A 23178-nucleotide genomic window follows, 5' to 3' on the forward strand; every position below is an offset into this window, starting at 1 on the left:
ATCACAAAAGAAAAATTTTGTGATTACTTATGATGACAGATGTTAGACTTATTGTAGTAATCATTTTATAATGTATACAAATACCAAACCATTATGTTGTACACCTAAAACAAATATGTTATACGCCAATTATACTTCAACTTAAAAATAATTTTAAATTTTGGGGTTTTTAAAGAATATTTGGAATGTAACTACCTGTTCTAAAATTTATATGGAAATGCAAAGGCCAAGAGTAGCTAAGATACTTTTGAGTAAGAAGAAGATGAGAAGACTTGTCCTGTGAGAATTAGGATAATGCAAAATTAATGGGAAAAAAACGGAAAAATTGAATAATATGAAACAAAATAAAGAGCTCAGAAACTGATTCATATCAGATGGCAAAGGTAACACTAATGAGCAGTATAAAAAAGCAGTCTTTTCAGTTAATGGTTCTAGAAAATTGAGTATCCTAATGGGAAAAAAATCAAATCTCATCTCAATTTCAGATGAATTCTAAAAACAGAGAAATAGCTCCTATAAGACCAACCCACCCATAGATAATAACCATAAACTTGAGACAAAATATAAAATATAACTACTATGCTCAGAAAAAAATCTGAAGCAAACAGAAATACAAAGAGACACACCTAGAAAAGGAGTACAGCCTAGGTATTTCCCATTTCCATAGCTTTTTGCCTGTGAAATCTCTTGCATGTGTACAACAGATACAAATAAGAATGCTTCTGGCATTCTTCACCCAGTACACATCGTTAAAAACTGGAAACACCCACATGCTCATCAATAGGAGAATATAAACAGATACACTGTGGTATATTTATACCATTGAATATTACATAGCATCTAGGATGATTAAACTCAGTGATATGCACTAACATTGAAGCCAAACAATATGATTAAATGAAAACAGTTTATTAATAAATACTATATTAAAAATGTACTTTTAAAGGATCATATTGATAAAAAAACTATAGAGCTACATTTTTATTTTATTTTTTTAATAAATTAATTTTTTATTGGTGTTCAATTTACCAACATACAGAATAACACCCAGTGCTCATCCTGTCAAGTGTCCCCCTCAGTGCCCGCCACCCATTCACCCCCACCCCCCGCCCTCCTCCCCTTCCACCACCCCCAGTTCATCTCCCAGAGTTAGGAGTCTTTATGTTCTGTTTCCCTTCCTGATATTTCCCACACATCTCTTCTCCCTTCCCTTATATTCCCTTTCACTATTATTTACATTCCCCAAATGAATGAGAACATACACTGTTTGTCCTTCTCTGATTGACTTACTTCACTCAGCATAATACCCTCCAGTTCCATCCACGTTGAAGCAAATGGTGGGTATTTGTCGTTTCTAATGGCTGAGTAATATTCCATTGTATACATAAACCACATCTTCTTTATCCATTCATCTTTCGATGGACACCGAGGTAGAGCTACATTTTTTTCAAAAAAAATCAAAGGAATGAAAACTGTTGCATTGGGTTAGGGGAGGCAAGTACATAGTTCACTGGGGAGATCATTTGGTTTGATATAGGTTTACAGGCAGATTTTATTTTGAGTGGTGGATTCATCGTTACCTTATTAAACAAACAGACCATTGAGGGAGCAAGCAGGGGAGCATGTCATAAATTGGGTGGGAATTGAGATTGTACCAACTTTGTGTACTTGGAGTTTACAAAAGAAAGGTAAGCTCTGGGGCACCGGAGGGGCTCAGTGGTTGAGTCTGCCTTTGGCTTAGGTCGTGATCCTGGGGTCCTGGGATGGAGTCCCGCATAGGGATCCCCACAGGGAGTCTGCTTCACCTCCTGCCTATGTCTCTGTCTCTCTCTGTGTGTCTCTCATGAATAAGTAAATAAAATCTTAAAAAAAAAACAAAACAAAAAAAAGGTAAGGAGGGATGAAGAGCTGAAAGAGGGAAGGAGAGAAGTGGGATGGACAAGGACCATCCTGAGATTAGAAGTCACTGGTAGGAGACTATCTTGCAGCAGCCCTCAGCCCTCAGAGAGAGGGTAGAGATGGGGTTCTTTCAGCGCTGGCAATTGTTTGGTGCTTGCAGTGGGAGGCCCACGTAGGGTGGGAAGGTGGATTGCAGCCGAGACCCAACTTGTGCTGATAACCACCGGAGCCAGGACGGGGCTTTGAGAGACTACCTTTGGTAACTGAGGTGCTGCTGTGGGTTTGGAATGCCTTACTGGGGAGACTGCCACCGGGCACTCCCTCAGAGGGGCGGTGGGGCATACAGTGAGTCACACGAGGCAGGAGGAAGTAGGTGGAATTCAGAATCTGCGCCAGGATGGGGCTGAGTCTTGTGCCCGATCTCCAAGTGGTGGTGGTGAGGAACATCAGCTTAAGTCAAAGGCCATTTCTTCCACTTTGGGTTGTAGGACTTTGGGAGGGTTATTCATCTGCTCTAAGGCTTAGCTTCTCAATGGCAAATATAGGTAGCTTTTACCTCGTAGAGCTCTCCTAAAAAAGTAAATAAGAGGGATCCCTGGGTGGCGCAGCGGTTTGGCGCCTGCCTTTGGCCCAGGGCGCGATCCTGGAGACCCGGGATCGAATCCCACGTTGGGCTCCCGGTGCATGGAGCCTGCTTCTCCCTCCGCCTGTGTCTCTGCCTCTCTCTCTCTCTGTGACTATCATAAATAAATAAAAAATTTAAAAAGAAAAATTAAAAAAAAAAAAGTAAATAAGATAATGTATGTGAAAGGTACCATATCTTAGGAACTGAACATATGGGGCGCCTGGGTTGCTCAGTGGTTATCTGTCTGCCTTTGGCTCAGGTCATGATCCCAGACTCCTGGGATCCCTGCATGGAGCCTGCTTCTCCCGCTGCCTGTGTCTCTGCCTCTCTCTGTGCGTCTCTCACGAATAGACAAATAACATCTTAAAAAAAAAAAAAAAAAGAACTGAACATATTATTGCTATAAAATAATCAGATCTGCTCAGCAAATGAGCTCCAAAGCAGACCCATCCTTAGATAGGAGACTGAATCTGCTATCAAATGGCAGGGCCATGTGGACACTGGAAGGAAGGACAGGAATACAAGGGATATGTAAAGCCAGAAGCATGGCTTCTTCACCACCCTGCTGGAACATTTGAGGGGTACTCCTCCCAGCTTTGTTCCTTCTCAAAATCAACCAGAGTCTGTGTGGTACTAAAATTAGCAAGTACCTCCACCACACCAGAACCCAGGCTCCTCATCTGAAAATGGGTGGGAAGGATTTTTCATTACATAGGCCACAGGATACACAGCCCTGAATGTCCTCGTTCATTCCTGGGTTTGTTCACGACTGGCTCCCTCACACTCACACTTAAAAAAAAAAATACAAAAAGAAAAACAAAAACCTCTTGTCCTTAGATAAATCTCTCCATTACTGTTAAGGAATTCTTGGGGGATCCCTGGGTGGCGCAGCGGTTTGGCGCCTGCCTTTGGCCCAGGGCGCGATCCTGGAGACCCGGGATCGAATCCCACATCGGGCTCCCGGTGCATGGAGCCTGCCTGTGTCTCTGCCTCTCTCTCTCTCTCTCTCTGTGACTATCATAAATAAATAAAAAATTAAAAAAAAAAAAAAAGGAATTCTTGGGATCTGAAATCAGTACTTTGGGAAGTTGTCTGTCTTGGATTATTTGCATTGTCTTTTTTCCCCTTAGGTGTTTTTGGCAGGGAGAGGGGGAAGAGAGAGAGAGAGAGAGAGAGTTTTTCCTGGTCCATCATCTAGGTAAAGATCCTTTTTGAAAATGCTAGCCTGCGTGAGCACTGCTAAGGAGGGATGAGGAAAGGTGTCTCCAGGATTGATTTGTATAAGTCCCAGTTTCCAAATATGGCAGACATCTCAAAAGATGAAAATTTAGCAGGAAACAGTGAAGGGGCTGTTGGCTCCTGCCATGACTGTTCCAACTCCCCTTTTTGTCTCCTTGGCTTTCCATGGACCCCAAGTTTGGGGTTCCCTCCCTTTTGGGGGTCGATGGGAGCAGAGCTCGGGAGCCAAAGGAGCGTACTAGAAAACTGAGAGCAGCCTGAGCAAGGTAGCTTTTGTCATAGTTTGTTCGTTTCCTCCTTTAACCGGACAAACAGGCTGTATTACCTTTCTATGTAGGTACGGAAGCTTATGGATTCTTTCATTACCCTTGCCTAAGACCAGAGCCCTAAAGTTTTCTAATAGTTGCTGCTAGTGCTCCAGGGGCAGAGAGAGCCTTAGCACTTTGAAGGCATCACCTTTACTGCCCAGACACTTTTTTCTGCTCACCTCTTGGCCCCCCACTGGTAGGCTTTTTTCTTTGCTGTGGTTCACCACCTCCATGGTTCTAGGGAAATCTCTTGGTGGGCCAGCTAGGTGAAAATCCAGTACAGGACCAGAGACAGAAAGGACAGAGGGAAATGATTTAGTTCATTCTGATCCCCTGTCTTCCTTTGGGACCCAGACAGTCTCCCCTCTTTGGTGGAAGAGAAAAAGAAAGAAAGCCAGTCAGTCTGGTGTTGCCAAGGTGTTGTTTTTTTGTTTTTTGTTTTTTTAATTCCCCAACAGCCTCATTGCTGCCTCCTAGTGAAAACTTGAGAACTGAAAAGAGACCATTTACTGGGGAGGACTTCAGGGGGAAAAGAAGAAACTGAATTTACATAGACTCCCAAACTTTATCAGTGTTAATTGTCTGTTTCTCAGTTTCTGATGAGATGTATTTGTGATCACGGGTATTACGTGGCCACAGTGAAAATACAGAGCCCACCCAGACCCTACTGATCAAGGTACACAGTTCTCTGGTTGCTCCCACTTAAGAGCCAACCATAGAAAGCCCAACGAACTTAAAATTCTCTTCCAAGTTATTTTGCCTTCACTATTCACTCACACAGACCATTTTCTTTCCTATATCTTGGTCTTTTTCATCTTCAGATTAAAAAGCAAAAAACAAAAGCATAACCTCATATCAATTCAAGCGTAAGACCCATGGACTTTAAAACTGAATTTACATTTTGGCACATGAGAAAAGGATGGCATAAAAACTTTGTGAAAAGCTGCGCCAGATTCAGAGAAGTATGAAGGCTGGTTCACAGTAGCAGTCCCACCTTTTTCTGCCTTTCACTCACGGCTACTGTGAGGGCCCTGGCTGGGAAGGGCGTAGGCCAAGAATATTGATCCCCTGAAAGCTGAAATTGAAACCTCAATCTCTCCTATTTTGAAATGTGTGAGATTTTATTTGGTGACCAGGTAAACAAACACACAATGAGCCATGTCCTTTTTGGGTATGGAAAGCACCTTTGTTCTCTACAGTTCAACATTCTTGGACTTGAGAACTTTCAAATTTGGGTCGTTTAATACCCCTAAACAGGCAATACTGTACAATTTATAAAACTACATCCAAGGAAGCTTGTGGATTTTACTTCTTATAAGATGTGGTACACATAAGCACACATTTCAATCGCATATACAAACATTTTTTCCCCATGGCAATCATTTTCTTACAACAGATTTTTAAATTTAAATTTGAAAAGAGTAGACTATAATTTAACTCACCAATATAAACACCTTTTCTCAATCCTTATCTGTATATGTCAAGATAATTTTTATGATTAGATTCAACTTCTCTCACGATGTTTAGTGAATAACAGTTTTTTTGTATCTTGCATCCCTACATATATGTTCTTCATATGACAGTGTATAATATTTTTGTCTCAAACCTACTATACAAGTTGGGTTGAAAGCTCAGGGATGATAATTTTGTAGTTTATCATCACAAAACAGTATATTTAATATTCTAGTCTATGTAATTACACCTGCTAGTGTTTCAATGTTACTCCACCCAGAGTCTGTGAATGACAGGGTGGCTTTATAGAGCCTGTAAAGGAATATGGTTCCACAGAAATAAGTCCAATTGTTTCAGCAATACAAGGACATAACTAATACGAAATAAACATTTGTAAATGTGATGCTGTAAGAAAAATACAGACCCTCATACATTCCACTGTTAGCTCACATTTCTATCCGTCACAGCAACTAAAATGAAAGCAAAAATCACTATTCTTAAAATAAGCAGTAAGACAAGCGTAACTTTTAAATAGATCTGATGGCCCCAAACAGCTTTTATTTAAGTCCACAACTACAATCAAGGCTCTGTGTCTGCGTGCCTGTGTATGGGATGAACATATACTGCAGGGACGTCTTAAAGAGTTAACCACTTATAGAACTTTCTACTTGCACACGCCACATGGCTAGGTCCAATCCTAACTGCCAAAGAAAGAAGGCAAGCGAGTGCTCCCCGGAAGACAGGCCAACTTGTGAATAAAACCTCCGGACTGGTCATGCTATGGGTGTGCTGCAGCATACCAAGAAGTGATAAAAAATATGCAAACAAAATCATGCTATTTTTGCATCGTGTCAATTACAAGGAAAACCCTGCTCTTTCTAAAGGAAACTGAGTTTAACAGCATAAAGCCATTTCAGTACAGAGTTGATTGGCATGTTTTACTTTGTTCTTCCAGAGCGCCGTTCTGAACACCTGATTCTGAACACCTACCTTCACCCTATCTGTGCATTTAAGTGAGATAGTGTTAACTGTACCTGAAAGAGATCAGCATATAGATGGCTCTGTCGACCAGAACAGAAACAAAACAAAACACCCAGATTTTTCAAAGAGCTGAAACGGTCAGCCAAGGATGCCTATTCTCAGCCTGGGCGAGCTCCTTCCCGAAAAGGTTGCCAAGAGCACGCTCAGTTCCTCCTCAGTTATTTTTCACTTCACTACCTCTGACTGGGTGCATCATCAGCGCAAGAAAATGCGAGAAGCATCTGTTGCAAGCAAGTGACATCAGGACCTCCAAGGAAAACGAGCACTTTCTTCCTAGGAGAAGTCTCCAACATTTTCTAGAGTGCGTCCCCTCTTCTGCCGCAGCTCGAGGGGCTCCCCTCGTCCCGCGAGCCTCCTTCCTCCGGGCAGAGGATGCCAGAGCCGAGACCGGTGCCAGGGTGGCCGGGATGACACCGGGGGCTGCCCGCACCACGCAGTGCGCAGACTCCGCGGCGCGCTCCTGGCTCTCCGCCCGCCTCGACCTGCTCTCCAGCGAGAAGGGGCGGGAGGAGGCGTGCGGAGGGGGCGGAGGGGATCCACTTTAATTCGCGGGCCCGGGGGTGTGGGAGCGGGAGGAGGCTCGGCTGGTCCCTCCCCCCTGCCGGCGTCCTGGGCTCCACCTCCTCCGCGTGCCCCCAGATATACACACACCGGGTCGCGGCCGGACATGCACACCCCGCGCCGGCTCCGGGCGCGTGCACACGCAGGTGGCCGCACTCACCTGAGCCCGTGCCCGGGGCTCTTGCCGCCTCGGGAGCCGCGGAGCGGCGGCCTGGGCCAGGAAGGGGCCCCCGGTGCTGCGGGAGTGGGGGCAGCGGGAGCAGCCCCAGCGCGGACCTGCGAATAGAGGTGATGGCGCGTTTCCCCTAGATCCCCTCCGACGGCACCTCCGCCCGGCGCCAGCCCGGCCCGGGCCCGAGAAGCCGGAGCGGGGCCCCCGGCGCGGCGCACACGGGCGCACGCAGCGAGGCGAGCGCGCCGGCAGGGGCGCGGCGGCGCCGGCGCAGGAAACTTGCGCGAAGTTAGTTGCGAGCGCCGGGCGGCGGCCGGGAGCAGCCCGAGGGGACGCGGCCGGTGCCCGGCCCGCCGCGCCGCCCTCCGCGCCCGGGGTCGGCCGGCGCCCCCGGAGGAGCTCGGAGCCCGCGGAGCCGGCATGGCCCGGGGGACTGCGGGACGCGGCGCCTCGGCCGGCCGGAAGGATCGCCCCTGAGGCCCAGCGCCCCCGGGCTTGCTCAAGCCTCAGCCTCCTTCGCCGACCCGCAGCCGGAGAGGAAGACCCGCGAGGCAGGTGCGGGCGCGGCAGACCTCTGCCCCCGGAAGCCCCCAGCCGACCGGGGGCGGGGGCGGTTCCCACGCGCGAGCCCTGCCCGGAGCAGCGAGACCGGCCGGGGACGCCGCGTTCGTCTCCCGCTGCGCCCGGACCCTCCTCCGCCTCCCCCCCCCCCCCCCCCCCCCCCCGCATCTGCCGCTGTCAAATGAGAAAGTCACCGAGGAGAACCCAAACACCGCAGCCACCGAGGGCCCCCTCCGGCACCTGGCAGCGCGCGGCGGCGGGCTGCTCGGCTGCACCCGGCGGGGCCTCCGCGGCGCCCCCCTCCGAGCCGCGGCGCGTCTAGGGGCGAGAGGGCCGAGGCGGAGGAGGCTGCTGCGGGCGGCCGCTGCCCGCGCGGAGCCCGGAGCCCACGCGGCCGGAGAGGAAGGACAAAAGGGAAGCGGAGGGCGACCCGCCGCCGCGGGGCGGGGGCGCCGCCCAGAAGTTGCTGTGCCCGGAGAGGATTTTCCCGAGCGCTGGGCGGGAGCGGCCGGAGCGGCTCGGGGCGCGCGCGGCGCAGGGCTCGGCCCCCGGCCCCCGGCCCCCTCTCCCGCGGCGGGAGCCACGCCCGGGCGCCAGGTGGGGCGCGGCGCGCGCGGGCCGGCCGAGCGGGTCCCCGCGGGCCGCCAACATTGATTTCCTCCGGGCGGAGGGCGACGGCCCCGGCGGCGGCGGCGGCGGCGGCGGCGGCGGCGGGGGGGGGCTGCAGCCGCGGCTCGGCGACAGCATGTCCAAGCCGGTGGACCACGTCAAGCGGCCCATGAACGCCTTCATGGTGTGGTCGCGGGCTCAGCGGCGCAAGATGGCCCAGGAGAACCCCAAGATGCACAACTCGGAGATCAGCAAGCGCCTGGGCGCCGAGTGGAAGCTGCTCACCGAGGCGGAGAAGCGGCCGTTCATCGACGAGGCGAAGCGCCTGCGCGCCATGCACATGAAGGAGCACCCCGACTACAAGTACCGGCCGCGCCGCAAGCCCAAGACGCTGCTCAAGAAGGACAAGTTCGCCTTCCCCGTGCCCTACGGCCTGGGCGGCGTGGCCGACGCCGAGCACCCGGCGCTCAAGGCGGGCGCCGGGCTGCACGCGGGCGCGGGCGGCGGCCTGGTGCCCGAGTCGCTGCTCGCCAACCCCGAGAAGGCGGCCGCCGCCGCCGCCGCCGCCGCCGCGCGCGTCTTCTTCCCGCAGTCGGCGGCCGCCGCCGCCGCCGCCGCCGCCGCCGCCGCGGCCGGCAGCCCCTACTCGCTGCTCGACCTGGGCTCCAAGATGGCAGAGATCTCGTCGTCGTCGTCCGGCCTGCCGTACGCCTCGTCGCTGGGCTACCCGACCGCGGGCGCCGGCGCCTTCCACGGCGCGGCGGCGGCGGCTGCAGCGGCGGCCGCGGCCGCCGGGGGGCACACGCACTCGCACCCCAGCCCGGGCAACCCGGGCTACATGATCCCGTGCAACTGCAGCGCGTGGCCCAGCCCCGGGCTGCAGCCGCCGCTCGCCTACATCCTGCTGCCGGGCATGGGCAAGCCTCAGCTGGACCCCTACCCCGCGGCCTACGCCGCCGCGCTATGACCCCGCGGGGCCGCCGCGCGAGGACCGCTGTGCGCACGTGTACATACGCCTAGGTACGAGCTCCGCGGCCTCCCCGCGCGCCCTCCGCGACGGGGGCCCCGGGGGGTGTGTACATAAGATGTTTAGGTGCAGGCAGAGGCGGGGACGCCAGTCGGGGCGCGAGTGGCAGAGCGCGCGAGTGCTCGGGCGAGTGTGCGTGTGAGTTCACAGGAGCATTTCAGACCCGCACTTCGGCAGCCCCCCTTCGGGAGGGCGCTTGTATCCGACAGCAGTTGATGTTTGCTTTGCACTTCGGAACCTGTTGCGTTTGGGCCCACGGAGGTGGAGGAGCCCCTTTTCGACACGTTGGGCTTTCCAGTTTTGTTTGTTGGAAGTTACATGGTCGGTTTTGTTTTTGCTTCTCATTATCTTGTTTTTTTTAAAAAAAAAAAAAAAATTTTTTTTTTTTTTTCCTCCTTTCTTTCTTCCCTCCTGGTCTGTGCCGCATGCACTCTGTTCAAGCGTTAGGTCTGAAATGGCTGGCACAAGGGAAAAGCTGATCTGTGTCAGGAGTTTTCTCAGAGCGACATGGCTCTGAGCAGCCTTGCTCCCCATTTGTACTATTTGACTTTGCAAATCTCTGTTCTCTCAAGCAGAACTCACAGACCGGATCCATTCTTGACCAGTGACCGGCTCGAATCTGGCCTTTTGTATGTGAGATGATCACGCTTTCTTTTGTTTATCACGTCATATGCAAATGAGAGCAAGAGCTCTTAGGAGCAAGGAATGCAAACAAGAAATATGTGCGAGATGAAAACTTGTCAATTGGGTTTTTATCCCTTAAAAGCGAAAACTGAGAAGTCTCCCTGGGTCCACTTGCTGGGATTTCTGACACAGTTTACAGAAAGATAAAAGGCACTGTTCCTATTTCTCCCCTTATGGCTGAGTTCACCTTAAGACTGTAAATGTGTATATGTCCGTGAAAACATGGAGTCTGAAAATGTGTTATTTGCGTTGCCCTAAACTTGAGTCGGTTTTAGACTCTAAAGCATTTTGAGCAAATGTCAAAGTTGACTTTTAAAAATTGCGGGACTATTTCAGAATCGCAATTTTATCTAAGATTAAATCAGACTTTTTCGTCTGAGTGGTAATGATATATTTATTATTTAGCAAAACTAAAAAAAGAAAAAAGAAAAAAAACCGCCCGAATTGTTTGACAAATGTCTCTGATTTTCAGCTAGCATTTCTTCACCAACTTGAACCGCTTAAATGTGTTTTGGAGTTCCCTCCCTAATTAGCTTATTTTTTAGATGACCTGCAATTCATTTGCAAATTATGATAAAACACATTTTAGAGAAAAGAACCTCAATTATAGCTTTTTGTTTCTTTTTAAATGTATATATTTTGACTAATGTTTGTGAATGAAGTTGGCTAACATGTATTTAGTTTCATTTTGACTTTATGTAATATAAAGTTTTTAAAAGTTTAAGTATTGGTTTTAACCTTTATGTGTAAATGGTTTTCTTGTGTGATCTTCTAATTTAATATTAGACGTCTAAACTATATCTGTAAATTAGAATCCGACTATCACTCTGTTCATTTTTTTTGAACAAAGAGTTTAAATAAAGCCTGAACCAGGGAAAAGAGAAAATCCTCTATTTCTTGTTGAGTTCCTAACAAGATTTTTATCTGAATTGCCCTTACGTGCCTGGTCCAGGTGAAGTGTAAGGTATCCTCCAAAGGCAGCCTTTGTTTCACTTTTGAATAGATTTACTAGGAAATCTAAATCAAGCCATTGTTATTCAGAGCCAAAAACCTGATTTATCACATTTTTAATCGTGAATAGGAAAGAAGATAAAAAAAAAAAAAAAAAACCCAAGTTAGTTGTATTATCTTGGTTAAAAAAAAAAAAAAAAAAGGGCATTCATGAACCAGTAGAACAGAGCCCATTGAAAACATCCAGACCGTTCAAAGCATTTCACTAGTTTCCAGTAACATTTTAAGAGAGAAAAGTTGCCTGACCACTTTATCTTGTTAGTAGGAGAGCCCCGCCACTTAAGTCAGTGTAATTTGTTCACGTATCTTTGGCATATTCCTTGTTTACACTTTAAGATTTTATTTGGAAGGATAATCACTGCTAACGACAATGTACGACTTCTGGCCTCTCTGGGGCTTTATTCTGTCCTACTGAATGGCATTAAAATAGAAGTATTACAGATTCTGATGGAGAAGGTTGAATTTCCAGGGCTAGACAAGTTTTCACATAAAGGGTTTTCATTTGAGAAAGGAAATTATAGGGCACTAGGAAGACTCTCGGAGAAAAAAAAAAAATTAACTGTAGGAAGATCTTGATTTTCCATCCCCTGAGATAGAAATTCTTAAGATACAGGACTCAACTAGTCATCAGCTAGTTTCCCCCCCACTGACAGAGGCCATCTCTGGGAGCTGCACATCTTTATAAGCGACCCAGCTCTTTAAAGTCATTGTTTTCTCCCCAACGGAATAATATTTTAAAAACCATGAAAAGTTTTGGAAATGTGAGAAATAGGCTCTGCTGGTTTGACCCTGATTCACTAATTAAAACGATCCCTCTCCTGTTATTCCCTGAGCTCTTTGCAATATTATAAGTTAATTCATATGGTTCTGAGCGATTATGCAAAACTAATTTGGACTGTCCAGGGGTAATTATCCCTGACACGGTTAATTAAATCCTTTCAAGGCTTCGTCTTTCCCTTTTGTAGCAGCCCATCACTTCTCAACACGGAACTTCCTGCGGCTTGCTGGAAATCACCCCAGCCCTAAATCTAAGTTACCTCCCTGAGCCTTCCAGCTCGGCCCCACCGGCCAGAAGATTCCCCGCCCCCTCCCACCCACCCACCCCCTCCCTTTTTCCCAAAGATCAGCATTTTCTGGGAGCGACGCTCCGGAGTGCTGATGAATAAGAAGAGGTCTGGAAAGATGAGTAAGGGGAGGGGGGAAGCTGCCGGGGCTGCGCACACAGGGTCACATCGCCAACAGATTGTGTGCGCGCCTGTTTGGTTGTCTGAGTAAGTCCACAGGCCCCACGGGGGTGACCAGTTTATCACCCCTTCGACTCCAGCCTTCTTGCCAACAAGTTGCGTCTGGAGAAAGCCTCCCCGCACGTTAGACTGGGCAGAAGTAAGTGGGAGGGAGCGCCTCTAGGGCAAGAGCGTGGAGAAGGGCCTGGGTGTGTGCGCAGGAGCCTGAGAGCGGCCCACAAGTAGGGCCGGGACGAGGCACAGCGCAGGTGCGGGCTGGAGAGCTCCCCGTTTACATCCATCCCTCTTTCTTCTCTGCTCCTTCCCTCCCCTCTTTTCCCTCCTTCTTACATTTTCCTTTCTTTTTAAGGTTCGAAAAAGCCACGTCGGCATTTTTTTTTTTTTTTTTTTAGGTTGCCCAAAGGCTTTAAACAAGCCTCACCCCTGAAGGGCCCGGCGTGTTGCCTTCAGGCTTTGCGCAAACAGGTGGAATGGACCGTGTTTGAGCTCTAAGCCCCGGAGCTGGGGGACGCACGGGGCCGCGCGCGAGACGGCGGGGCCGTGATTGTCGCTTCTCCTGACAACTAGCCCCCACCCCTTCCCCCCCCGCCCCCCGGGCCGCCGCAAGGAGCAAGAACAGAACCGCGCCCGTCTCCCTCTGGTCCCGCGACGGGCGCGGAGGATGCGGAGGCTCCGCCGGTCCTCCCGGAGCAGCAGGGACCGGCGCGCCAGCCAATCAGAGCGCGGCTGGGCGCGGGCGCTCCCCGCCGCCGCCGCCGCCGCCGCCGCCGCCCCCTGCGGGCCGGGGAAGCTCCCCGCACCTCGGCCGCCCCCAGCGTCGGAGTCTGGCCTGCGCCCGCAGCCCCGCCGAGGCAGAGCGCGCCGTCCAAACTTTATTAATCTCTCCCCGGTTCTTTCTCCCTCAGCCCAGTGCATCTCAAAGGTCAGCCCTCTTCTTTTAAAAGACTGATATTATTAATTCACTGACAATCCCCCCTCCCCATTTCTTTTTTTCTCTCTTGCAGGGTGGGGGGGGAGAGAAGGGGGGAGAAATCGTGAAAGAGCTTTTTTTTTTTTCATCTTTTTTTTTTTTTTTTTTTTTTTTTGTCCTTCAGTGGGAGCGTTTAGACAGTCGAGGAGGTTTTGTCCGGGAACAAAACGCAGGGTTGGGAGGTTTTGTGAGAGTGTTGTTTGTTGAAGTGGAGCTAAGAAAAAGCGGCGGCTTTCTCCTTATTGTGAAGAAACCAATCAGTGGTATTTGGAAAACTGTTAGCATTGTGCACTTCTTCTGTGTCCATTGTGAGGCGTTTCTTTTCACAAGGTTTTTTTTTCAGCCGATCCAGCTGGCCGGAATGAATAGCGGTGCAATGTGTACACGCTTTGTCCCCCCGGCCTTCAAGTAGCCTCCATTGAATAGACTAAGTTGACACTGCGTGACAGTGAAACAACATAATAAAAAATACATGAGCCCCTGAATAGGAGCAGGCGCATAAATAAATAAAATGGGTGACCAAAACTGGATAAACTGAATGACAAAACGGTGAAAGGGGAACAAAAAGATATTTAACACGCTAGATTAGCATTAGAATGCGATCTACAAGGCAGAACAATTGATGAATAGGTTTACCGGCCAAGAAAGAAATGGACTAAATGCCCTTTGAATAGATATGCTTTTTGCAAGGGCTTTGAATAGATATGCTTTTTGCAAGGGTTGAATGGGAAAAGGTAAAGATGAAGCTATGCAAATGAGCGGGGGAACTTTTTATATATATTCTTTAAACACACACACGCACTGCGGGAGGAGAGTGCTGCCTGGGGATGTTTATAGAAGCAATAATTGCCATTATTAGCATTGTCTGCAGCAGATAGGAATTGAACAGGTTGGGATAATATAGGGTAGCGGTAATTATTCTTCTAATTAATGGTGCTTTGGTACTTGAAAAAAGAAAAAAGGAAAGGAGAAGTAAAAGTTATGCAGAAGTTATGTTTCCTTGTGTCCGTTTGCCCAGCGTTGGAATCTGTGGAGCAGCAAGTCTGGCGATTCCAAGATGCATGCTGATCTTAGAACATTCCAGGGAGCCGATCCTTAGCCTCTGGATTGGGGGGCCTGATTTCCATTGACGCCGCGTTTTTGAGAGGCTAATATAGTGGCTGGTACCTGGTAGGTGCTGAATGTAGAGTTGTGGAATGAATGAATATAAATTTAATGGGGGAACCCGCGCCTCCTATGGAGGTGGGGGGAGGGGTGATACCGAGGCTGCTTTGCCTTTCACCGCCCCCTGCCACCCCCGCCCCCTTTATCTAGAGGAGGGGAGTGGTCCAGGAGGGAAGATCGCCGCCTCCCCCCACTTTTCTAAGGTGCGTCCTTTGTCCATCTGGGCCGCTGGAAAAGATATAAACACCAAACAAGCGACGAGCAACTGCAGCCCCCCCCCAATTCCATTCCTGTCCTCACCCCTAAATCCACCCCAAAGGCAGAGCCTTTGAGCAGCCCCACCTGGCTGTATAGAAACATTGTACCCACCCGTTTAAAGAGTCGTTCTCTCCCCTTGCCCTTCCCGTCTGTCTTTGACCCAGTTCCACAGGCCCCGGGAACCTCCTGGCCGAGCTGCCCGCGAAGGCAGGGCGCGAACCCTCGGAGATGCGGGCTGTCCTCGGATTGCGCGCGCTGCCCTGGAGGCGGGTGTCGTAGGGGCCTTTACAGCCAACCGAGTCCATTATTTTCGAGGGTTGACCACCAGGCCTTCGGGGCCGCTGGGCCACCCAGCCATCGAGGTTTCCAGTCGCTTTCCGAGTTGCCCCTAACTTAAATGAATAATGCAAATTACAGACAGCGGAGCTGACAGGTCCCTGCGAGCGCGCGGAAGCTCCGAGGGCGCTTGGGGCAGCGGCTCTCCCGACCTCCCCGACCTCCCCGACGGCTGGCGGGAAACCGAGTTTTGAGAAGCAGTGACAACTGCTTCTGAACTGTGGTGACCAAGGGGGCGGGGGACGGGGTGGGGGGGTGTAGATTCCCAAACTCTAAAAGCAGTGGGTTCCTCCCCCCCCACACACACACTTCTTCTTTTTAAAGAAGCAATTGAGCCTTACCAAGCGCCGGGAGCCGCGCGGAAGCCTCGCATATTTTAAAGTGTAACCCGAGCCTTCGCTGTTTCAGCTTCACTTAAAACATGCAAATTCTTAGAATCTGACAAATCTGAAAAATTTGGAGAGAGCTCTATCCGGGATAAACCCGCTAAAAGTCACTTTAAGGTGATAACTGGGGGGCGATGGGCGTGTGTGCGGGAGGTGACGACCTGCTGGATTGGGTTTTCCAGGGTCTAGGCGGCGCCGGGCCCTGGGCGACCGCCTGGACCCGAAGCGGGGAAGTGGTACCCACAGGGCAACCAGCCAGGGCGTCTACGCTTTGGTGACCCCCACCGCCCCGGCCGCTCCCCACCCGGGCCCTCACCGCACGCTTTGTCAGGTGGACCCCAGCACCCTCGCCGCCGCCGCCCCATCATTCACACTTGACTGGAGGAAATAAAACCGGCTTTGGCTTTTTAATTCCTTTTGAAGATGTTTCCACCTGATTTCTACCTCCTTTGGGCTCCTCGCTTGATTGGGGGAGGGGTTATTTAGGGACTTTTTGACAAACAGCAGAAGTTAAGGTACTAATTGTAAACACCCCGTTGCTCTCTTTGAATGTATTTATTATCATATTAGCCGAGCACTTGGAGACACACGGCCTATTACTCATTTCGAGCCTCTAGGCAAAGAATTCTCCTACTGAGATCGACCAGTAAAACCAGATTTCTTGAGGGAAATTACGAGGACGTCTGCAGACGCTCTTCACCGAATGATATTCCTGGGTTGTCAATTTCACATGAGTACCCTCCTCCCTACTCAGCCCAGCCTTAGTATTTTATTTCGGGATCACCCCAAGGTAATTAGCCGCTCGCAGAAAGCTTGAAATCTCAAAAGGAGAGGCGCAGCCTAGGATAACACAGACCGAGTGAGGCTTTTCAGATCGGTTGACTCCACTGGGGCTACCTTTTTCCTGAGGTCAGGAGTGGAGAGAAGTCTGTTTGCAGAGGAGGGAACACCTTTAAAAGGGGTCTCAGGAACCCAGGGTGTGTGTGGTGGGTTGGGGGGGGGATGGGGGGGATGGGAGGCGAGTTTCCTAGAATGTCACCACCTTGACCTCGCAGGGAGCTCAGCCTATCCTCCCTAGAGTCCCCCGAAAGTACTGCCACTGAGTTCGGGGAACTTTATAGCGCTTTCCCCATTTGCCCATTTCAAGTCCAAAAGTTGGTGCGCGTGCACGCGCGCACGCACACACAGGCACACCCCTGGTTTGGAGCAAACCCGGGTTTATTTAGCACCATATGGTAAAGCCTGGGTTTGGGAAGAGCCGCCGACATTCCGACAGATTGGAAGTCTGCGCGGGCGTGTATCCAGCGGCGGAGGAAATTGCGTGGAATCCTGACCGCGCCCAAACACACGGGAACTTGCCCCACAAAGTTTTCGCGCTCGCTCCCCCTCGCTGTCTCCTACTTCGCTGAAGTTTTGATAAGGGTGTTTGCTTTCATCTGGATCGCCTGAGAGGTGGCCTAGATGGCCTCACTCTCCCCGCATAGACCGGCTCAGTGACGACGAATGAAAAAACGCACGTAGAGCTTGGGGAGAGGAGACGGAGAACCTTTTCAGGGAGGCAGCAGAAAAGTGGGTGCTGAGCGAAACGGAAGGATAAGAGCGAGGGCAAAAGAAAAAGAAAATCGAGACAGGAAAGGTAATAGAACAGCAGCACCACTGACACTCCCTCTTGCCTTCGGGTTCAACACCTGGGAGAGGTGCTGGCAAGGGCAGGTGAGGGAGAGGACGTGCCGAACAGCAGCAGGAGGAGGAGAATCTCAGCCCTTCAGACGCCCCCCCAACCCGGACTCCCCTGCCGGATCCCTGCGGGTTGCGCCGCATCTGGGATGAGTGGCCCGGCCTGGGAGGGCGGGGAGTGGGAAGCCATGATCATGCGGGCTCTGGCAGGTTCCGCGTGGACCTGAGGGATCCGGAAGCCACGGAGGGCCCTGAAGGTCCCCCCGTCTCGGCCCCTGTGCCTCCTTGCTCTGCTGCTGGAGCCACAGGAGAACGAGGAGCCTCTGGAAGTGGGGCCAGCCTCTCCCGCACGAGTGTAATCCCTGCAGACCCGCAGTGGAAAACCCATTATGTGCGGTCTGAAACTTACTTAGGAAAAATAAATCACAATTATGATAGAACTTTAGAAGAGGGGTCGGTAGCAAGCGTGGGACTGTGGAGCTAAAGCTGTCGTTTCTTCCTGGGAAATCTGCCCTGATGGACCTTTAGGACAGCTCGGGCGCTCTTTCCAGCTCCCCGGCGAGAGCTGCGGGTGTAAGTAAGGCCCTTAGCTAATCGCCCCAGACCCGCTTCTCAGCCAGCGCCCCACTTCGGGCCTCTCGAGGACGGGGCTGCGGGACAAAGGCTCCGTCTGCCTAGCTCCAGACCCAAGGTTTCTTTGCGCTTCTAGAGTGCAAGCCCAAGTCGCTGTTCCGCCTTTTTCAGGGACTCGGTTTTCTCCTGCAAACCCAGACTTGAGTAAGTAGTGAGAGCGGTTGATGAATATGTATTCGAACCGGCTGCTTAAGGCAGCGCGAATAAACATGAGCCCCGGTGGCAGCGCCCACCCGCTCCCTTTCACCTCTCTGGGGCGCGGGGAGCCGGAACGGGTGAGTCTCGCATTCCTGATACCGCGGGGACCGTGGGTCTGCTGGAGAAGCGCTGAGCCTCTCTGAGCTCCCCCACCCCACCCCCACCCCCAAGGACCCTCCCCTGTCCTACCTCCCGCACCCCCCCCCCCCACACCTGGCTGCCCGAGCGCAAGGCAGGTGGCGCAGATCCGCGCACACCCACACCTCGGGGTCTTTGGACACCGTTTTCCTTCTAGAAAGCTGCCTCGACTTGTGTCACTGAGGTGCAGATCTTGCGAACCTGGGGGTGGGGTAGGGGCGTGGGGGGAAGAGTGCTCTTCTCCCTCTCCAGATTTGGGGTTAGCATTACTCCACACGAGTCTCTGCGCAAAACTCGAGAACCCTGAACTTGTCCCCGGGGGTAATGGATGGAGGTCGTGAGGGGCCTGCCCCCGCAGAAGGCGTTTGTTCTCAGATGTCTGCCGGCGGAGGGGCGGCCGCTGGGAACAATTGCCCACCCACTACACTTCCCAAGCCCCGCCACCTCCCGCTGGGAAAAGTCGCCCTTGGGCCTCTTTGTCTCCCCGGAGCCAGGGCGTCTTCGTCTTTGGAAGGCGAGTGAAATAACAAAGCTGGCTGTACACGCAGGCCTCGGCAGCTTCGCCACCCGCAGCCGCCCCGGGCCCCCGGCCTCTGTCTCCTCTCGGGCACACGCCGGGTGACACCGGGTGCCCGCGGCCCGCAGCGCAGCCCCGGGGCTCAGGAGCGGGCGGCGGCGAGGCCTGGCTTGCCCCTGGTCCAGGCCCGCGGGGAGCAGCCGAGATCCAAGCCTCCTCGGACCTCGAGGCCTGCTCCAAGCCTCAGGCTCCCTCCCGCAGCTGCGTTGTTGCCAGCCCCCACTTCGCACCCAAGGCTGCCACTCTCGCCCTCACCTTGGGTGTAAGAGGAGAGTCGGCTTCTGCACCACGCGCCCCCCCACGCCGAGCGCCCGGGACAGTGACCCTTCCCCGCGCAGAGAAGCCCTGGGGGGCGGGAGGCGCTTCGCACCACCGGGCCGCTGGTTTCCGCGAGTGGGAAGAGTTCCTAACCCCACCGGGCTAGCGCCTGTCACAGGTCAAGAGAATGCGGCCCTTGAGATAAAGAGCAGGGTTTGTCTTCCTGCTAAAGCTTAAGGGGACCAGGTCGAGACCACGTCTCTACCCAGATGGGACCTCTGGAGGCTTTCTCAAAAAGTGTTCCCTGAAAATGATGACTTGTGGGCAAAAGCGTTGGGCGTGGGGGATCGCCCCTAGCTAGATTACCTTCACCAGGGAAGTGGATGTAAAGGATGCTCTAGCACGCCACTGAAAGCTCTTCTTCCTGCAGGAAAAACTGGGGCTGGTACTTCTAGAAGCATAGGGCAAGCCTTGGGGAAGGTTTGGAGAATTCAGAGTGGTTCCGTTGGCTAAGGAGAGCTCCTGGCTCGGGGAACGCCCTCACAAGAGGATCAGGAGTGGGAGAGGAGAAGGCACTTGGGGATCTGGACTAAACTATGGGAGGCAAAGCAGGATGTCTGGGATAAATTTCATTCAGATAATAGCAAGGTGGAGAACCCTAAGTCATCTAGAGATGCCGACAAGCCACTACTAGCAAGGGCTATTCCCAAGCTCCTAATTTGTGCCAGGTGAGCCCCATCAGATACCCAAGACCAAGGAAGCATCATTCACATTATATTCTGTGTGAGTGCCACCCCCTAAGCAACAATAAGATTTCCCCTCTGACATCCTTAAAAATCAAAACAGAAACCCCTTGATAAAATGCTCTTTCTGATGTTCTCTGCTTTCCAAGTTGAAATTCACTTTCTCCTGACTGTGGGCAGATTGGGCTGGGGATGCTGCTGGTCAAGATATAAAAGTGTCTCCTATTCATCGCAGAGTTATTTACAATAGCTAAGATCAAGAAGCAACCTAATGCCTGTGAATAGATGAATGGATAAAGAAGATATGGTATGTGTATTTATATATACCATGGACTATTACTCAGCCATAAACAAGAATGAAGTCTTGCCATTTGCAACAACACGAATGGCCCTTGAGGGTGTTATACTAGGTGAGATAAGTCAGACCAAAAAGGAAAAATACTGTATGATTCATTTACATGCGGAATCTAAAAAATAAAGCAAGCCAATAAAACAAAATAGAAACAGACTCACAGGTACAGAAAACAAATTGGTGGTTGCCAGAGGCGGGAGGGTGGGGGGTGCGATGGGCAAAACAGGAGATAACAGGTACAAACTTCCACTTATAAAATAAATAAGACACTGGGATACAATGTACAGCACAGGGAATATAGTCAATAATATTGCCACAACTTTTTATGGTGAAATGGTAACTACACTTACTGTGATGATCATTTTGTAATCTATATAAATATTATATCACTATGTTGTACACCTAAATCAATATCGTATATCAATTATTCTTCAATTTTAAAGAAAGAAAAAAATTGTCTCATTTTTCTGCTTCAACAAAGCAAGCCACCAAGAAGCCTTTTCCCTTGAACTACAAATGTGCAAAGGCAAAGGCTTCTGGCTTAATATGGCTTTTGAAAAGTGAGAGAAACCCATGCATGAAAACCCAGCTGGCAAGTGAATTCCTCAGAGGGTGCCACAGCTCTCCTCTCCCTTCCTCATTTCCTTCCCCTACTCATGCTTCCCTGTGGGTCTTCTGACATTTTTATGAATCAGAGTAAAGTAAAACTGTTAGTAAACCCTGATAGGGTGCTTTAAACGCATCATTGTTAAGAATTGGAGGGGGTAGAGGGGTGCTCAGTCAGTTAAGCCTCTGCCTTTTGGTTCAGGTCATGATCTCAGGGTCCAGGGATGGAGCCCAGCATAGGGCTCCCTGCTCGGTGGGAAGCCATTCTCCCTCTCCTCCCTGCTCATGCTCTCTCTCGCTAGCTCTGTCTCTTTCTCTCAAATAAATAAATAAAATCTAAAAAAAAAAAAAAGAAAGGAAAGAAAAAAGAATTGGAGAGGGTAGAGCTGTGTTGTGCTAGATTTAGAATCCCAGCTATGCTGAGGCTACAGAAAGGAAAAGGAGTCTGATTCTTCATGTTATCTCCTGCCCGTTCTCCCAGGTGCTCAGTGCTAATGAGCAGATACCTTCACTCCACCCCCACAACTACCTCCCTACCAGCTGTGCACCCACAAGAAAGCTGTGCCTTCTTTCCTGTGACTAGAGATGGACAGTCCCGGTTTGCAGTGAGGGCCAGCCTCTCTGTTTGGTCATTAGACCCCATCTCCTTTCTGATAGGTGATCTCTTAGGTGCCCCCAATGATCCCCCACTTCCTGGAATTCATGCCTTTGTGTAAGCCTCTCCCTTTGAGTGTGGGCTGTACCTAGTGATTTGCTTCTAACAAAAAGTAATGGGAGGGCACTTCCTGATTCAATTACAAAAAACGATGACTTTCCCATTCTCTCTTTCTCTCTCAGCTCTTGCTCTGAGGGAAGTCATCTGCCATTTGTGAGATGTTTGATAGAGAGGCCCAGCAATGACCTGAAACCTGCCACCCATGGAGGGAGTGAAATGAGGGCACCTGGGGCCAACTCCTGATTTTAACCTTGGGAAAGACCCCAAGCCAGAAGCTATCAAAAAGGTACCCCTGGATCTCTAACCCACAGAAATCATGAAACAATCAATTTCCGTTGCTTGAAGCCATTAAGTTTAGCATAATTTGCTATGCAGGAAGAGATAACTAATATATCATGTAGCTCCAGAAAATCTCTCCCCTTTCTACTCCAATAGCAAAGTTTTCCCTCCCTACTGAATCATTCTTGCCAGCAAAAAATTGATGCTGTTTTCTCTTAAACAAAACAAAACAAAACAAAACTCTTATGACTCCATTTCCCCCTCCAGCTACCATTCCACTTCTCTGCTCCCCTTTACAGTGAATTTGTTAAAGAAATAAAAGATGTCTATAATATCTATATTGCCTATCTCTAATTCCCTGCTTCCTCTTTTCCTTAAACTCCCTCCAGTCAGATTCCCTCCCCCCACACCACTCCACCAAAACCTGCTCTGACCCAGGTCACCAGTGACTTCATAAATCAAATGGTCAGTTCTTATCTATAGCATGTGACAAGAGTTGGTCACTCCTCCTGGAAGCTATTTGGTTGCTAAGGTACCACACTTACCTGCGTTTTCTACTACCTCATAGGACCCTCTTGGCTAGACTCCCTTCTTGGTTTCACTTCTCTCTAACCTCATGTCAAGTTTTATCAGGGAAGATCAGTATTCATTCACTATTCCCTTCTATAGGTGAATGTCTGTGTCCTTCCGTGCCACAATCATTGTTCAATTCTGATACCAGTGTGATGGCATTTGGAGGTGGGGATTTTGGGAAGTGATTAGGTCATGAGGGTGGAACCTTCATGAATGGGATTAGAGCCAAGAATCTCCAGAGAGCTCCCTTAACTCTTCTGCCTTTTGAGGACACAGCCAGAAGAAAGCTGTCTGTGAACCAGGAAGCAGCACCCCACCCCCCAACACTGAATCTGCTGGTGCCTTAATCTTAGACTTCTTTGCCTCTAGAACTCTGAGGAATAAATTTCTGTTGTTTATAAGCCACCCAGTCTATGGTATTCTGTTTTTAGCAGCTGGGATGGGCTAAGACATTCTCTAATCTTCAAAGGAACTGCAATTGTCTTGGGATATTATTTTAACGGTTTCAGTAAGAAAACCACTATAATAATGTCAATTACAGATCTTTGTACCTGGCAATATAAGTTTATCAGTATCAGCGAGTCAGCTAAAGTAACCTATAGACCCTTAATCTCAGTAGTTTAACATGACAGAAGTTTATTTTCACCCCGACATGGGTTAGTAGGGGGATGGTGCTCATGCAGGCTGATAGAGATTCCAGAAGGACCTGTTTCCCTGACTGCCTCGGCAGGGGCCATGCAGCATAACAACCATACACTGGCTCTTGAAGTTTCTCACTAAAAATTATGCACATCACTTCTCACATTAATTTGGCCAAAGTAAATCTCACGGCCACACCAACCTCCAAAGGGGCCCAGAAGTACAATCCCTACCATGTCCCCA

The 23178-nt window shown here is 50.4% G+C and overlaps 1 protein-coding gene across 1 annotated transcript; it reads left to right on the plus strand.

Annotated features, from left to right (window-relative positions):
* Positions 1-8569: 8569 nt before the first annotated feature.
* On the plus strand, positions 8570-11064 carry SOX21 (SRY-box transcription factor 21). Its single transcript, XM_041730894.1, has one exon. It carries the CDS (start codon positions 8604-8606, stop codon positions 9432-9434), a length of 831 nt encoding a protein of 276 aa, XP_041586828.1. The 5' UTR covers positions 8570-8603; the 3' UTR covers positions 9435-11064.
* Positions 11065-23178: the final 12114 nt, after the last annotated feature.

This window comes from Vulpes lagopus, chromosome 16 (genome assembly GCF_018345385.1).
Source record: "Vulpes lagopus strain Blue_001 chromosome 16, ASM1834538v1, whole genome shotgun sequence".
In the NCBI taxonomy this organism is placed as follows: Eukaryota; Metazoa; Chordata; class Mammalia; order Carnivora; family Canidae; genus Vulpes; species Vulpes lagopus.